At 44.8% G+C, this 18,933-nt stretch overlaps 1 protein-coding gene across 2 annotated transcripts in view; it reads left to right on the top strand.

Annotated features, from left to right (window-relative positions):
• The window catches only part of TRAPPC12 (trafficking protein particle complex subunit 12), an 820,049-nt gene that overhangs the window by 784,387 nt on the left and 16,729 nt on the right, over nt 1-18,933 (top strand). For both annotated transcript variants that reach the window (XM_085610773.1, XM_085610772.1), the window contains 2 exons: nt 8,658-8,758; nt 17,916-18,003. In XM_085610773.1, coding sequence (XP_085466899.1) covers nt 8,658-8,758; nt 17,916-18,003 — 189 coding nt within the window. The remainder of the gene's footprint in view (nt 1-8,657; nt 8,759-17,915; nt 18,004-18,933) is intronic.

Below are 18,933 nucleotides of genomic sequence, written 5' to 3'. Positions count from 1 at the left end.
AAACCAGGAGCGTACATTTTTTTTCACCTGCGTCTGCTGCGTAGCGTGGGTTCTCCAGCTGAGTTGACAGAGGTGACGCACCGGGCTGGCTGGGCCAGGATCATTCCTCAGGAGCACAAGGATGTGGTTGGAAAGAGGCACGCCAGGTTGATGTCGACGTAACACTCCATGCCGGCCCTTCTCGGAACAGTGGGCTGCGTATCAGAGCCAAGTCCCTGTCTCGAGACTCTGCTCTGATGGGGCAGTGGCAGAACGTCGATATCTAGGCTTGAGTGGAAGTTTGGAAATGTGAACTGGTAATCGATGCAGTCGACTAAAGGCTGGGTACCCCCGAGTGGAGGCGTGCACAGAAACCTTGGTTTCTGTACAGGCATTGGTTGCTAGGATAATGTTTAAGCTGACGCTGTTGATAGTCTTCCATTTTCATATGAATTATGGGCAATTGGGCATTTTATGAGACACAAGCCACGTTTTTGAATTTTCATTTCTGTACGTCAAAATTCCTTTCCTGCTTTTGTGTTTTTTACCAACAGAGGGCAGACGTGAGCTGCGAGCCGTAGAAATCAAGATTTAGACCAACTAATATTGAGAATCATTGACCAAGCTAGTTGTTATGACTTTTTATAGTGAAGGCGTGTTCTCGAGCTTTCACCATCAGGGCAGATATAGGATCGACAGCAGCAGCGCGCGCTATTATAGCACTCGGCCTTGCTCAGACCACCAGCAAAGTATCACACACAAAGAGAACATTTACAGGACTCGCATGTAAGCTTTTCTATCGCAGAGAACAACCAATAGCTGTCGTGCAAACAGAAGAGCTACACAGCGACGCCTCCTCCGCTATGGCAGTGGCGAGTCACCTCCACCCCCGCTGAGAGACAGCTAAGGGAAACATGAAAAATGAAATGATAATACATTGGTTTTCTTATCATTTGATTTTCCCTGTTCCCTTCTAGAGCCAGCCAAGTATGGGTGGGGCAGGGCTTGGCAGTCGTCCCAGCCAGCAGAGGAGGAGGAGTGCACATTGTAAGTGCGCATGACGGTTTGGCCACCTGTCTTAGGCCGGCCAAACCGTTATGTGCACTTGGGTTTCTCCAATCCCAGCTGTGTTGCACAGCTGGGATTGAAGAAACAGCACAGACTCCCAGTCATTGTCTGAGCGGCAAACAAAGCTGCTCAGACCAATCTTGTTGCTGCTCTCATGCTATTGAGAGCAGTGGCGGGATTGGGTGGGGAGCCTGGAACTGCTGGGACACCATCAGGAAAGAAAAGAAACACTGAGGTGTCCGGCAGCGTCAGAACAGGAAAATGAAAAAAATATATATATATAATTATTTCCCTAATTCTCCGTCCCATCCTCCCCCATCCCCCCCATTTGAGTTTTGTTACGGCCGCCACTGACCATGAACGTTACAGCGGTGAAGGCTTCCCTCCCCACACTCTTACAATAAGTACAGCACAAGCAGCAGCAGCAGCAAACCCTCACTTCCACAGCAGGTGCAGCAGAGGCATTGGGATGAAAGCTCCCTTTCAAGAGCAGCAGGCTAAACCAACTAAACCAACATGGAGGCAGATGGTGTTTGGCTCTAGGGTGTCATTTGCAGGCAGCAGAGACCAGCAGAGATAGCCTGCAGCCCAGCTGAAGCACAAGTAATAGAAGATGATACTTACTTACTTACTTTTAACTTTATTTCGATTGAATTTACAATCATAAAAAGTACGTTTAAAACATTACAACATTATAAAAATTCAGTTTGCTCATTGACTGCTAAGGAAGGCAGGCATTTTACATGTAAACACTAACACTCTAAATACAAGAATAATAACACAGTAGTCAGTAAAAATTCGGTTTGCTCATTGGCTGTTAAGGAAGGCAGGCATTTTAAAAGTAAACACTAACACTCTATATACAAGAATAATAGCACAGTAGTCAGTAAAATCTTAGGAAACAGTTGCCAATAGTTGGGAATGAGTTTTCAAGCAGGCTTTGAGAAAGCAGGCTACGGTTTTGGCAACGTACGGGGTGTCTAGGTATTGAAGTGCCAAAAGGGCCGGTCTGCATCTTCTCAGTCCTAAGTGTCGGAGCAATGGAACCAGCCATCGTTTCCGCGGGGATTTATAGAAACCGCAGAAAAAGGTTACGTGCAGAGTGGACTGGCGAGTAAGACCGTCACAGGGACAGTTTGTTAGTTCCCGTGACCAGTCTAAGGGCACAGGCAGTGAGACAAGGCGATAAAATACATCAAACCGAAATCTGGTTAAAACATACCTCTCATAATTTGACAGAAAAAATGACAAATAAGGTTGAATGCCATAAGAAGATTGGACCATCGTTAAATGAACATTTGGCTTTTTGACAAGTTCAGAACACAAACGAAGATCGCTTAGGTGGTCAGCACATAGCTTTTTCAAAGATTTTCTGGATATGTCCAATAGAGATTCAGGGTCAGTGAAATATGCAGGGTGATTCAAATCTGTCAAAAATTTTGAAACATATAACAGCCAAGGAATCTTTTTCCAATGGGACAAAGTGAGACAGTCAGATATTAGTGACCTAGTTAGATGACATTGCTCCTGAGTCCATATACGATGCCATAGTAGAATCGGCTGGTAACTAATGATGTCAGTCAGATACTCCCAACCGAGTTCCACATGGGTGCCGAAAGTAGGAGCACTACGGGGGAGGGCTAATATGTATTTCAGAAAGTAGTTTTCTATAATTTGTAGCTCGTCTGCGGACACATAGCCCCAGACTCCGGCGCCGTATGTAGCCACACTCATGCATTTAGCTTGGTAGATCTTCAAAAGCACAGTAGGAGCGGGCTTACCCAGTTTCCTAGAGAACAAAGTCAGTGCAGATGTTGTGCGTTGAAACTGCAGTTTTTTGCTGGATATGGCAGATTTCCAGGACAGGTGGTTATCAATAAGGATACCTAGATAGGGGTAGGTAGTGGCAGTTTCTAATCTGGTCTTCTCAATAAAGAGAGATTTACATTTTTGGGCTCTCTTCCCGATATTCATAACGAAAGTCTTGGACTTATTGACTTTGAGACCAAGAGAAGACATAAATTCGCAGTATTTTTCTAGTTGGGTCTGAAGTTGATTAGGTGTCCTTGCTAGGATGACTGAATCGTCTGCATACAGTAATGCAGGGATAGGGCGGGAGCTTATGCAGGGGAGATCTTTGCTATCAGCTAACATCGCTTGCTCCAGTCCATTAGTATAGATGTTAAATAGGAATGGAGCAAGGACGCATCCCTGCCTTACGCCTTTTTCGATGTTAAAGGATTCAGTAAGCTCCCCTTTGATACCGTATCTCACACAAGCTTTTGCGTCCGAGTATAGCTCTCGGAGTAAATTCAGCAGTGCAAGATCTATGCCCAGATTTTTCAGGATCGCCCATAGCTTGGAATGAATTACGCAATCAAATGCGGAACTCAAGTCCACATAGACTAGATGAAGTTTACCGCCTTTGGCCCCAGCGTATTTGCCTATGAGTAAAGTCAGGTTTAAGGCCTGTTCCACAGTGCCCAGGCCCTCCTGGAACCCAAACTGTAAGTCAGTTAAGATCTTATTCTCTGTGGCCCAGTCCCTTAATCGCTCCAGGATTAGTCTGCCAGCAACCTTGCCTAGGGAATCCAAAAGGGAGATGGGCCTGTAGCAGGCTGGGTTGTCCCGATCTCCCTTTTTGAAAATGGGCAGGAGCACAGAAGTAGACCAAGAATCAATAAGGCCGATCTGGGTAACTGCAGACATGACCTGTGTGACAATTGGAGACCAAAGATCTATATTGCTCACAAATATGTCTAAGGGGACCCCGTCTGGACCGGGCGCCTTACCGGTCTTTGAGGCAGTCAGTGCTGTGATTATCTCCTCTAGATCGAAGTGGAGGTCAATAGGGAAGATGTTATTGCTAGTGGGAGCTTCCGCATCTGGTCTGGGAGCCTCGGTTGTCAAGGGGTTGTCCCCGAAGATCTGCGAGTAGTGTGCTACCCATTTATCAGCGGGTACTGCCACATCTAGATGCTGTATCGCGGTTTCATCAGCTAGGAAAGGGGCCTTAACTGTTCTCCAAAACATGGTGGAGTCCTTGGTTAGAGTGCTCTGGTGTAGTTGGGCCCAGAGATTATTTTTTATTTCCCGTTTACGGGATTGCTGTGCCATCTTATAGTTTTTCCTTAAGGAGGCGATTTGGGGCTGGTCCCTAGTCTGATTGTGTAGAGCATTTTTCAGTGCACGCTGCGCTTTACGGCAACGGGAATCAAACCACCCTCTTGAGTCCTTATCATTGTCGTTAGTCCTATGGGGACGGGTAAGCTCTTGTCTGATGACTTCTAATATCTTGACAAAGCTGGAGAGGATCAGCTGGGGGGAAGATGACGTCTCCAGACAGTGGTGGATTAAAGGAAGGGTTTTTTGGATGATCTTACTAGTGATCTCTGTGGGGTTGGTCATCGTCCACTTAACAGTATAACCGTTAATTTTATTCATCTCCAGAGAGTGCTGCGCTAAGAGGCTTGTTTTTGGGCAGGCTGAGGATGGAGTATTTAATGCTATGGTTATGCTATTTGAGTAGTGGTCGCTTGAGGGGTCGGTGCCAGTTGTAAATTGCTTCAGTCGGTTGTTTAGGGATTGAGAGCATAAAATAAAATCGATGATTGTGGTAGCACCTCTACCATGAAAAGTCGTCTTGAACTCTACAGCAGGACACACTAAAATGTTCGCGAATTCAAGTTCTAGTGCGAAAATACAGGTGTTTAGTGCGTGACCCACTGTACTGTGGGTGAAGTGGGCCAGGGGGACATCATGCTCGTCTAAAAGCCCACAAATACCTTTGCTATGATTGTTACACAAATACACATTGAAATCCCCACCCCACACAATATGACAATTTAACTCTTGATTCATAGCTTTTTGGTCTTGTAAATACAAAGTAATTTCCGACAGAGATTTTACACAGTCGCTGGGTGAAGAGTTATTATACATATTGATGAGATAATAACAGGAGTTATTGTCTGGAACTATTTTGAGGATTTGAGAAATTGACGAGACTAACGGAACTTCCGTGATCGTAAAGGGAATTAAGTTGGAAACATAGATGGCTAAGCCGCCCTTGGATCTACCATGAGTGGACGGTAAGGAAGGGAGGTGAAATGTTTTAAAACCCTGAATATGAATAGGGTCAATTGCCCAAGTTTCTTCTAGGCAGATTAACTTAAATTTGTTGGTTACTTCCACCCAAGACTGAAGATGGATTTTCGATCTTAAGCCAGCTACGTTCCAGAATAAAATTGGAAGGTCCTGGGTTGATGAAAAAGTAGAATTTGGAGGCTGAGGGTCAGCAGAGGAATGTGGGAGTTGGGACGGGGACTGAGTGGTTATAGCAGAAAGAGGAGGGTTGGGTTTAGGCTCACTGGGTTGGGGAGTAGTAGATTGTAGATTTGGGAGCGGGTCTGCGGGGGTAGCTGACATGGTGTAACACGCGACCTGGTGAGGAGAAGATGACTGCTGTTGGGTCAGGGTGTACTGGGGAGGGGAAGACTCAAGCTGGGTACCATACAAAGATGGCGAGAAGGAGCCAACCGCCCGAATGCTCTTACAGGGGTCTTTTGGGTTAGGAAAGACGCTGTTGTAACTGCTGTCTGTCATGGGTAGAGATGGTAGTCAGTCCACCATATCCAGGCAATCATATCGATTGGATAGTAGTGGACCTCTCCAATTGCTAAAGTAGCCTGGTGGTGGGTTGCTAAAGCCATACCCCGACCACTGGTTTCGGTCTCTGATTCCGCCCCAGTTTCCTACCCTCGTCCAGGACCACGGAGGACCTGCGTTACGTCGTGTATTAGGGGGATAGAAATACGACAAATTATGGGTAGCTATCCCTTCAGTAGAGATTTGATCACCCCAGGAGCAAATATGCTCGACTGTATTTGGATCTTCAAAATTTACTATAATACAGTCGCCCTGTGTGTTTTTTGGTAGGTTGCCTAACCAAGGCACTCTACGCACTGTAGTAACTCTGTTGTCCATAAAGATTGGAAGCGGTCTATTGTTGGACAACCAGAATATTACTTTATTTTTTAGGGACCAAACCGGTTCATCTTGGTTTGGGGGGAGTTCCGGAACCCCAGTCATTATTACTACATATGGAGAGGCCTCAGGTGGGAGATGGATAGGGGGAATCCTTCTCTTACAATTATTAGGAATGGTGTTGAATCCAGTAGCATTATTGGATTGGACAGGAGCGGGAGTGGGGGCTGTAGAGGTGGGAAGGGAAGAAGGAGGGTTTGGTAGGGAAAGTGCTGTTGGTTTAGGATTGGTTACGGGGCGGGGTGGTAAAGGGTTAGAGGATTTAGGAGGTGGTTGCGGCTTGTTTGTAGATGCTAGGGAATAATTTTGAGTAGGCTTCTCAGGGACTTTTTGTTTGTTAGAATTGGGGTTCTGCGCGAAGGTTCCAGGTTTTAACGCTTTGGCGTTTGGAGTGTTTGAAGTAATGGGCCTGCCTTTCGCCAAATTGGAATCCTTCTTGTTTCCTGTACTTTGGGATAGTGCAAGGGACAGTTGGGTAAGTTGAGACTGAACCATGTGTAGGGCCTTTTCTATGGGTTCCAAGTGAAATTTAAATAGATCGCCAATTCTGGTGAGCAATAGGCTGTCGTTGCTACATGCATTGATTGTAAGATTACCATTTACCATATCTCCTCCGCTGTAATTGTTACTTGAGCTGGTGCAGCTGATGTTCAGATTAGCAGGAATAGAATCCACTATTTGAACATTTGACAGTGAAGGAGAATGATGGAGGGATGAAGGGTTAGGGTTTTGCGGGGGAAAATTAGAGGCAAGAGGAGTTGCAGGGATGGTTGTAACAGGAGGAATGATGGAATGGGGGAGTTTAGTGGTTGTCTTCCTCTTTGATTTTTTAGGGATTGCTCCTTCTCGTATACCCCTAGCCATTGAGGAAGAGGGGGTGTTATCTAGTTGAGTAACAAAAATAGCAGGAGATTTTTCCAGGAAGAGATGGGAATCAGACAAGTCCAAAGATGCAGAAAGGTCCACTGTGCAGGGAACAGTGTGCGTTTCTGCATGCACTGTCACTGGAGGAGGTAGATCAACAGGACGTAAGGGGGTTTTTGCAGTGGCCAGTAGGCCCATCGAAGAGCGTCTGGCAATCATCAGGTCCTGTGAGATCCTCCGATCCAGTAGGATAATGCCCTGCTCAATAGCATCGTTGGCTTTAGTTATAAATTGGTCAATTGGGCCAATGACCTCACCAGCGGATTGAGCCTGCTTTTTAACTGTGTTCCTAGTGGTTCTCGGGGACATTGTACCGTGAAAAATATTACGATAGTGAGGAACAATGAATATTCTCAAGCCGATAGTAAAAAGTTAATGTGAAATGACAATGGCAGATTATTAAAGCACGAACTGCAAATGGGGTGGCCCAGTCCAGTCCTGCCCGGTCTTGAACGGGCTTAAACGGGCCCGCCCTTGGCCAGGGCTTCGCCCGCGCTTCTCCCCGCGCGCGTCCCGCGTTGCGTTTGGGGCTGGTCAGTTTATAATAAGACAGTTAGGGGGCGTGGCCTCCGGGGGAAGAGGCACCAGCTGTTGGATGTAGGGGCTGCTGGTCCTCGCAGTCCCCCGGTGAAGCCAACAGGTAGCCCTGGAGTCTAGTGCACGCTGGGAGCGTGCAGGCTGTCCGCCGATTGCGGAGAAGCTCCCACCAGCGGCACGACCCTTCGTGATCAAGACAAGTGGCAATGCGCCCTCCGTGAGCAGCGTTCCGTGATCCTTCCTTGTGGCAGATAGAGTGATTACAAAATGACCTGCGAGCCTGCCCTGTGCATCAGATAATGCTTCTAATAGTTGGAACCATGCCTTTAGTTTCTAGATTTCAAGGTATCGGTTTGGTTAAAGCAAATTTGTGGCCTTAGGGCATTGTTCAGTGAGGGCTTAAAATGGACATTCTTTTCGGCCTGTCTGTTTCAGTGGACACTCTTTTTTTGCCTTGGTGAGGCTCCATACCATGCTCGGAAACCAATGTAGAACAATTTTGCTGGAGAGATGGAGCGATGGAAGGATTCAAAGTTGTTTGTCATTTCCATTCCTCCACAGTCCTCTTTTTGGAATAACACTGCAACACATTGCTCCATAATTGTGCAAGTAGATGACAAAACACTACTTTTTTAAACAATTGTTCTGTTTTTTTAAAACTCTATAATATAAACGAGGGGTACAAAATGTTCAGGTACCTTTTACAGAGCATAAATATATTGAAGTTTGAACGTGAGCATGCAGAAAAGGCTCAGAATAAAATTCCACTTATGTGACAGGTAAATCATATTGATGAATATCCAAGGACTCGAAAAACTTTGTAATGTTTCCAGTTCATTACTTTGCGCATCTTGAGAGGGCTGGAGGGTTAGCCGACATTTGAGATGTTTCTGTTTTTATGCAGTTTGAACGAACTGTATAAATTTGTTATTCTTTCAAGGAAATGTTCCTCAAGAACCCTTCGCAGATCCGTCTGAAATACGAAAAATCATATGATCTCAAACAGCATGCAAACACCTTGATCAGTAAGATGTGTATCATTGCCCATCCCTTCATTGTGTATCTTGTCACTACCTAGTGAATGACCGGTGTTCTTCTTTCCTTAGATTGGAGACATAAAAAGTGCTGAGAAGTATTTTCAAGACGTGGAGAGAGTAACTCAGAAGTCAGATGTGAAGCAAAACAAAATGATGGTCTTAATGAACAGGTATGTCATTTGAGCGCCTAAAAGCCTCATTCAGTGTTCCTTCCATTGTCACTAGAAACTTTCCCCAATGACGACCCAAATAAACAGTTTTTCAAATGTAGGTCTTCCATAGAAAGGCATTAGTGGGAACATAGGCTTCAAAAACAGCTATTCAAGCTCCGACACCAGACCTGTTGTTTTCGAAGTCATCCTGTGTGCCCTGTGCACCCCCAATTATTTTTGCTGACTGTGGTAACCGACTCTGACTGCCCCTAGGCTTGGTCTAACCAGGCCCAGAGCCAGTGCTATGTTGAAAACACAGTGAAAACACACATGCATTAGGGTACACCATGTATTAGGGTACACTTAAAATTGGCATGACCTGCACTATAAATCCAGCTAGATAATAGGGCAGGAGGATTAAAACTACCTATAAGTCCCTAGTATATAATAGTACATGGTAGTTTAGGGCCAGCAGCCCATTCAGCACTTGCATGTGTGCACTGCTAGGTGCCTGAGGTCTGTTTAAAAGCAGCCCTGTCTTACAACACTGTTTTTAAAATTAAATTAAGTGCAACTTCGACTTAGGTAGTAGGGGCACATACAAAGTGATAATCTACAAACTTTGTGCATATTCAGTACCCCCAGGGTCACCCCTAGGTGTCATAGGGGTGGTCCTTATAAAGGATGTTTTATTTACTTGGGGATGGAGAAATTGAAAATTTCACATCCCCCATTGTAGTAAAGTGTTTGTTAGAAATGGGGTTTCTGGTTGGCTAGGGTATGCATATAAGCCAGACAGAACCTACCACTTTAGTCAGTGTAAGGGAGTTAAGCACCCAAAATAACCCCGGTTTACCCCCTTGATAGCTTAGCAGTCTGGCTTATCCCACAGGCAATGTGTAAAGCGTTTGGGCAAAACACCCCCACACACTCACCCACACGTTATATAACACATAGACCACAATCACATAAATCAAAACCACTTTGCCAACTAGGCAATTGTCATAACATCACTGTTAATGCAATAAAGTAAATACTTATAGGTTGAACATGTCAAGAAAACACCATGTACCATCACTGTAGATATTATGCAAGTCCTGAAACGATACTAGTAATCGTATCATTGCAAGGTATAAAATGACATACATCTTCACATCAGGGCATGAATATGAAGCACTTAAGTATCGGCCATATAGGAATCGCCACAATATCACCATCTCCCCAGTAAAAGTAGTCATCACACATATCTAGCGCACCTGTGCCTCTTCTACAAGTTATGCGGTAATGTGAGCACCAAGCGTAGGTTACAGGGCACCTGCACACCTACTACAGTAAATATAGTAATGTCCATGATTTTTCTCACTCCCAGGTTCTCCGTCAAGTTTTTCCCCGTAATGCCAACAACGAAAATGCCAGAAGTATGAGCTCCCAACAACAGGGCCCCCCGGTTCGGTCTCAGAACTCCAGGGGGTAGGGCAACAATCCAGGTGATCTGGGAGAGACTTCGCTTGGTCCCCCCAAGCTCTGGGTGCCCCAGCACAGAGGCTCGTGAGTGTGCTGTGCAGGTGCCAACAGTAGAGTGACTCATCACACACTCAGACGAGTCTGAAGCCCTCGGATCCACTCAGACAGCGGCTGGGTCAAACAGTAGGCCCCCTTCAGTGTGTGGCTGTCCACTTGAAGGGGGACCACACTTAGGAAGGCTCTGTAGGGTCGGTACAATTATTGGCCAGAAGAGATGTCACGGAACAGCACCTCGCTCCTGCCGACACTGTCTGTCGCCTCCCCCTTGCTTGGGGGGGCAACATAGGAGGGGGGGGAATTCGTGGGAAGCTTTCGCTGGCTCTGCTTCTGCTCTTCGGAGACCCGGCAGGACTGCAACCCTCGGGCTTCGTGAGGCCATAGTGCTCACCACACGGCACTACTTGAGGATTTCCCCCTCACTTGAGTGATCAGTAGCGCTGGACCCCCACTGCCTGTTGGGGGATACCAGCAGTACTCACCACGCACTAGAGATGCCCAAAAGAAAAGCGTTCCTCACGCTCTATTAAGAAATCCAGCGCTCACTACGCGCAGGTTTCACCAAGGAAGGGAGAGTATAAAGCGCTCTTGATTCACTATGTAAAGAGTTCCCAACATCCGCTGGTCTGAAGAATAAAGTGCTCACTACGCGCTGGGATTTCACACCACACAGGGCACACTGGAAGTTTCAAAGGAGTTCCTCCAGAACCCCTCACAGAACAGGGGGAGTGGAGGCAAGCGCACAAGCCCCTGGAGAACATGAGGAGCACAGAGTAGGGCCCAGGCAAGCAGGCCATCACAAGGATCCTGGTAGCAAAGTGGCAGTCTCTAAAGCAGGCCAGCCCAGCAAAGCAGATCGTGCAAATGGCAGTTTCTCCTGGCAGCACAATAGTCTCTGGCAATGTACAGAATGTAGAGTCAGCAGCGTCTGGTTACAGACCCACGCATTGTCTAAAATCATGGGGTCAGACCCCCTGTACTTATACTCCAAATGTCTTTGTTCTGGAGGTAATTTCAAGCAACTTTTGGAGTGCACAACACCCCAGCTCTGGCTCCAGACACACTACAGGGGCCGTAGACAACATTGTGAAAGGCAGGCACAGCCCTATTCAGGTGCAGGTGACAACTCCTCCCAACACTGTAGCCCAGTCTAAACCGGACGATGATTGGAGTCAGGCTGCAAAGCACAAAGAGCCATAAGCACACACAAATGTCCACTTCTAAAAGTGGCATTTCTAAAATAGTAATAAAAACTCCACTTTCACCAATAGGCAGGATTTATCACCACTGTTCCAAACATACCAAAGATGGCAACGCTACTCCTTCCAGATTAGAAATTACCACTGAAACACATATCAGGGAATTCCCAATGCAAACTTATGAGAGGAGCAGCCTTACAGTAGTGATAAACCAAATATGCTGTTTATCTCTACCAGGACATGCCACACAACAAACGCACATGTCCTTCCTTTTACCTACACAGCCCGCTGCCCATAGGGCTACCTAGGGCCTACTTTAGGTGTGACCTTTATGTAGTAAAAGGGGAGTTTCAGACTTGGCAAGCACTTTAAATGCCAAGTAACTGTGGCAGTAAACTGTGCATGCAGGCCCTGCAGTGGCAGAGGCCTGAGACAGGTTTGAAAGTCTACTTCTGTGGGTGACGCAAACAGGGCTGCAGACCCACATGTAACATTTAATTTACAGGCCATGAGTATATAGGATACCACTGTACAAGGGATATACAGGTAAATTTAAATCTGCCAAACATATGTAGACCAATATTACCAATTGTACAGGAGAGAGCTCATGCACTTTAGCACTGATCAGCAGTGGAAAAGTGCCCAGAGTCCTAAAACCAACAAAAACAGGTCAGAAAAAATACAGGAGGAAGGCAAAAGTTTTTGGGATAACCCTGCAAAAAGGGCCAGGTCCAACAGTGCCTCCCAAAGTTGACTTTGGTGCTAAAAGTACTATGGGGTGACAATCTACACTATTTATGCATATTCTGGGCCCACAGGGTCTCCCTTAGATGTCCCAGGGGTGGGGGGTCATGTAACTATAAGCAGGGCCCTTATAAAAGATGTTTAAATATGCCTTGATGATGGAGAAATTGCACATTGCAGTTTCCCCATTGTAGATGCCTAGCCCCATAGGATAACACACTGCAGTGTTTTATGAACACATAAATATTGCTAGGTATTGAATATACTATCATTCGAGGATTTAGGAGAATGGTATTGATAAACCCAATAATATTAAATTGTTGAAATTATGCTAAATTATACAGAAAAATAAGTTGTACAACTTTATTGTAAGTAAACCAAAATGTTACCTTCCTGCAGTCTTCCCTGATTGATCAGAGTTAACAGGATTAGCCAGGCTGCTTTGATGCAGTGATAAGTGGCTCACTCAAGGAGAGGCTAGTTGGTGGAGAGGGCTCTGTTACACAGTAATGCCAGAGCAGCGAGAATGGGTTAAAAGCAAGAAGCTTCAAAGGAGGAATAGGACAGGCAGGGAATGCCAGGATCATCTACCCCATCTCCTGTGACCCAGCCAGATAGGGGGCTTAAGGAAGGACTCTGCAGATGTCTGGGGGTGTAGAGCTAGGGAAATGAGCCATACTGAGAGTTGGTTTAGTTAGCTCTTCATGCTCTGTTGAGATTTCAGCCATGTTGAATTTTGGACTAATAGTGCTTTCTTGGGGAAGATTAAGCCACACTTTGGAGAAAGTGGTTATGCTCTTGGGTGTTGCCTTGTACCTCATTGGACAGGAGTGCTCTCCTGATTTAACCCAGAGAACACTGAATACTTATGAGAGGTGCAGAGCCTCTTAGATCTGCTGCTATAAACTAAGAGAAAAAGAAGGATTGCCATACTGGAAACGTGATTTGCACTATCAGGCCCTGCATTCTGACTGACTGCACCTGCTGCTTTATCTGGAACTTCAGCCCTGTGGCTATACCTTGCTTCTAAAGGATTAAAGAGTGGACTCCCTGCATGCTACAGGTTAACAGAGCTCACCTGCATCATCAAGAGTCCACTGCCTGAAATGCGTCCAGTGGACTTATAAGGGTTTTGGCCAGGTGCATTGTGGGAATTGTGGTCCTAAACTTACAAGGACCATCTTGGAGCTTCCAGACCCTTAAAGTGTGTTTTGGACCCTTTGGACCCTCAAGAGGAACTTCAGGAAGAAGTTCCAGAAGTTTGGAGCAGCATTTGAAAAAAGCTTCATACTGTACCCAACTCAACCACGAGAGCCAACAGGCCACCTTTAACCGCAACCCAGCCCACAATTCCAGGTTCCCCCCGCTGAAGCACTCCGGAGGTCCGACTTCCAGAGTTTGACCCAGAGCTCCCTAAAAGTCAAGCTGGCGAACCTTCTCCAAATCCGGACTGGTGAAGAGCATCAAAGAACCCCAGTGGAAAAGGCTCCAGAAAAGTTTCTAAGTCCGAAGGTAAAGTTTTAACCGGGGCCTCCCGCTACGTGTATCTAAACAGGGCTCCATCGCGGTCAGTCTGAAAGTTTGACTTTGTCCCGGTCAAGCAAGGCCAGATGTCTCAGACTTGTGCATAGGTTTCTAAGTGCTAGAAAACGTTTATTCTTTAAAAAATCATATCTCCAGTTCCCTGCATTGGATCCTTCTCATTTCGGTGTCATTTTAAAGATAAAAATATTTCCAATGTTTATAAATTGGTGTGGGAGTTTTATTGTGGATTGTGTCTTACTTATTCACTGAATTGGTGTTTCTAAAAGCTTTACATACCAGTCTCCTAAGTTAAGACTGCCTGCTCGCTGCCAAGCTACCAGGGTTGAGCTTGGGAATAATTTATTGCGACCTATACTGGACCTTACACTGGGTTGATGGCCTTGTTGCCAATGGGAGGTACCTACTTACCACTACTAATAACCCACCTTCCAAAACCAGTGAAAATACGAGTTTCCTTCATTCCCCTGCTTTACTGTCACTGGGGCCCAAATGCTGATCTGCACTGACAGAGGAGGAAGGTGCCGCATTACTGCAATGCCTGAGATTGTCACGCTAAAGAGCAGTTTCCTGAAGTAAAGCTGTGTAGTTCCAGTTTCTCGCTTTACTTGCACAGGTGCATAAAAACTGAGATTGTTTTTCAATGACCACAAGATCGCGCTAGTGTACAACGGAAGGTATAGGAATCTCAGTACATTCTGACATGGGAATATCCTGCTATCACAGAAACTCATATGCAAGTTAAACAAACTTCAGAGATTTGAAGATGGGAACACAAAACCACACACCTGCCTAATTAATGTGAAAAAGCACCCCCTGCTCAATCCATATTATCAAACAGATGTGGATGTCCACCCGCAAAATGAAGCTTCTAAATACATGCCAAAAACTGGGTCAGCCTAATCATCAGTAAAAAGAGGCCTGTTCAGGGAGAAGATCCCTGCAGTGGCTCCTCTTCCATCCTGTAGTTGGCCTTGGGTCCCATGTGGCAGAGAGCCTGGACAGACTCTGTCAATTGATCATGATCTGTTCATGTCATTAATGTGTATGGTTGCCAGCTAGGGAGTCGCAGGCTTACTAGAGCAGAGAATCTCAGTTTAATTTATTGTTTCTCTGCCGGCTGCCTGGCAACAGGTGTCCGACCTAGTGAGTGGGCTGTGCCATGGTACTACTAAGTGTGGGTGACATTATACTGTTCGTAAGAGAGTGTGTCACTTGTAGTAGTTGATTGTCACTCATAATTACACTGAAATTATGAAAATGTCACACATAAGCAATCTGAAACCTTGCCAGCTATGGATAAGCTACACCCAGGGCTGGATTTAGCTTAGTGGCGCCCGGTGTGACAACTGTTTTTGTCACCGCCCCCCAGTGACCTCCTTCCATTGCTTAATTTGAGCCAGTGGCTGCTGGTAGGAGGAGGTGGGGCACCTGCACTAATTTTTGGGGACTGGCACTTATTTTTCCACATCAGACATTTCCCGAGAGTAAGAGAGGGAAAAACACACATACAAACAAACAAGTTCGAGGAATAGCAAGACGTAAAAACAATTACACCAAGGGACAAAGCAGTAATCTACATGAGTGAGATAAAGGGTCAGGGAGTGTCTGGCAGTGGATTAAAGAGGCATGCAGTGGATTCCAGACTGTGTAGCCGTAGTATTCAGGGCACCAACATGAAATAGCGTCAGCTGCGGGCTTCTTAGCAGAGATTCAGGCACTGGTACTCTTTCTTTTACAAACTAACCATTGCCTCCTTCTTCATGGATTCCCTCACTACCAAGCTCCACCAGTGCCCCTCATCTCTCCATAACCCCTCTCTCACACATATTTCATTAGATTTATAGCAAAATCATAATACTGTAGGGTGCCAGAGCACTTTACATCACACACATTTTACTCAGCTACAATGAATCAACGTGTGTAAATCAGTCTATAAGAAATGTTACATTAGACAATCAGGGTTACAAGTTATAGGAATCGCATGTCATCCATACTAGTAGGCATTATATTTTGAGACCGTTTGGTATGGAGAAGCAGGAACTCAAGATTTAAAACGTTGTTGGTTTGGCTCTACTAATAAGAAAGTATTTTTAACTAAAGAAACGTTTCTTAGCAACATTAGGATAATGAAGGACTCAGGAAAAAACATAATGTTCTAACCTATACCATGCAGTTTGCATGGAACTCTTTGATGACAGCTCATAGGTCTCTGCTATATTAAGATTGTAACTTATGAACTGCAAGTAACAAAAGGACCTCTGTGACAAAAACAGTAACACATTGAGCTATCCACATTAAATACAGTTCTGTGATCTGCATGGTACATGTTATTTGCAGCCGGCATATTAAACCTCTGCTCTACCTTATGATGCAAAACTCATATCTCTTTCCAGCTGGAACTTTAATCACCAGAGGTATCTTGACATTTTTATTGCTACCTGAAAACTGCTGGACACACAAAGAACTCTGCAGCAGGTGCTGTTAAACCCATAAGTTATTTTTGAACACACCCCGATCACCCAGGTCAGTGCCAGGGGCGGCTGCACCGGTCGCATCACCCTAAAGGTGGCCCTGGCTACACCAGTGCCTCTCTAAATGTGCCAGCGGAGAGTGTAGCTTAAGTATAGGAGAGAGAGGAGTATGCAATTAGTTGGATGCCAAGTATCATTTTTACAATTGTTATAAATTAGCTTAAAGTACAGCAACGCTTGAAAGTCTGAGTTTAATAAATATAATTTAAATCTAGATATATTACCTTTCTTATACATATATACTTTCCATGTACTTATGTATCTTTATATTTATTGCTTTACTTCTAATTCAGCATCTCCAATGCACTACCATATATCTCACCCTATACCTCCCTCAATATATACTCTACCTCCACTCTCTGTCTCCTGTCAAACCTCATTCTACTAATATGATCCCCAAAATAACCCTTTCTAGACTCTTCCCTCTGCTACCCCTCCTTGCATCATCTCATACCTCTTTTACTATTCAGATCTCCTAACCAAGCCTTTCTAAACCCTTCCCTCTGAATCTTCCCCCCACCTCCCCTTTACTCATCCTAAACCCCCTCCTACTGTTATGAGCTCCAAAACCAAACACTTTCTAGACACTTGAGGATATGTTGTCCTATAGGCCAGCTAGGTCACAGTGCCACCATAAGTACCCATAAACCTAGGTGGGTAGCAAATGGATCTGGCAACCACTGAATATGACAACCCTGATCCCCCCAGGGATCATGGTAACAGATCTAGACCTTTTTTCTCATTCGCTTGTGCTCTCTTATCCTCAGAGGCAGATACAAGGAATTTACAGTGGGATGTTTTCAATGTTTATTGAACCAATGTGATTCTTTTATAGAATATATGTGCTTTAATAATCAATAGATAGAAGCAGATGAAAGTTATTAGAAGTAGCAAGACAGTGAACAAGATAAAAAGTTCCACCATCCTGCAAATACAGTGTATTTATGCAGGCATATAAAACAATCTAGAAAGCTGGCATACTCCTACTATGGAGTCCCTAACCTAAGTGTCTAGGGTGCATGCGTATGTGTTCTTCCAAGAATTTCCATACAGGATGATTCATCCCCAGTAACCTGAAGGGAAGGAATTTAAGTCCCTGTCTTGGTCACGAGCCGGACACCCTTGCGGAGATATCAGCAAGCTGCTGGGCCGAAGCCTCAGCGTGTAGAGACCTCACCAATGTCAGCAAAGCTCTCCTCTGACTAAACCTAAAATGCTTGTTTATTTATAATGAAAAGCATCTTTGTGAGTCCTGGCAAGCCAGCATTGTTATGGTCTGTAGATAGCCAGGTTACCCCGGTGGATGAAAAAAAGAACGAACTTTGCGTGTCAAGGCCTTGTACATGGTGTTCAAGAAGTCGTGATAATGTTAAGTGAAGCGGAATCTGTAAGCAAAGCTGTGTCAGAGAAACTAATCCTACATTGTCACACACCCAGATGTGTGTAAAAGGATATTGTGTGAAAGGGAAGTCAATGTAAGAAACATGTTCGCAGTAAAATAAAGCAGCGTTTTTACATAAGCCTAACTAAGCCATGTAACCTGACGTTTCTAAATGGGGCCTCGTAATATATGAGAGATTTTGTATATGCTATATAATATATTACATTAACTGCTAATTTCATTTTTACGTTTAGAGCATTCCTCTTTCTTGGCCAGAATAACTTCTCAGAGGCTCACAAATTCTTCACAGAAATTTTAAAGATCGAGCCAAACAACGCTGTGGTAAGACTCCATTTATTTTACATCCCTTACACGATGGACTTTTGTGTATGCTCTTTAGTTTACTGCTTTTTGGACATATGGCTGTGGACAGGAAAACCCAAAATGTGGTAGTCTTCCAGCCAATAGTCCCACATTTACCTCAACACCCCATAAATATCCATATTCTTTAAACTTGTATAGAAATGGTATGATACCATGCTGGTTAATGTGAAAATTGATTCTGTAAAAAACATAGATAACTTTCTCAGGGTACACATAAGTAATATATAGATCACAAATACTGCCAAGCTGATCTCATCGATTTCTCCTACTCCAGGTCTAACTGAGTTTCCACTCTAGCCAGTGACCCTCCATCATCTAAGTCTTTATAATTCACTTCATGAGATCTTGATCGTCTTCCTGCTCCCTTCTGCAATCCATCTGCTGCAGATGTCATCAATTGTAGTACTAACTACAAACTGGATCTCTAAACATTTTTGTGAATAATCTACAGTAATCATGCCAAACCTTACAGCTAAGGTCATTACCTCCAACATGCCTATAAAATAAACAACTTGTTTTTGCCTTAATATGGAACCTAAGTACAGGGCCAAGCAGGCTGGCGTGAGATCCATACAGAACAGCAAGAGTTGCCAGCGCAAGCCATATGGTCTCAGAACTGTGGAGTGGAATGAAAGTGGCAGTATGCATGGGCTTGCACCAAGGAGCTCAGGCAGTAAAATGTCCAACATCGTATGCAAGGTCTGCATGGTAAACTCAACAGATGTGGAAAGTAAAAAAGGCATGAGTGTGAAACAAGGTCCCGTGATTTTTAATTAGGAATTCAATCAGACATAATATTAGTGTGAAAGACGGATGGCCTCAGGACAAAATAATTATGTCAGCGTCCTGATTCTACTCGATCTGTCAGCAATGATGGACACTGTCAGT

The sequence above is a fragment of the Triturus cristatus genome, chromosome 6, assembly GCF_964204655.1.
Source record: "Triturus cristatus chromosome 6, aTriCri1.1, whole genome shotgun sequence".
Taxonomy (NCBI): Eukaryota; Metazoa; Chordata; class Amphibia; order Caudata; family Salamandridae; genus Triturus; species Triturus cristatus.
This window is presented reverse-complemented; position numbering and strand designations above follow the sequence as displayed.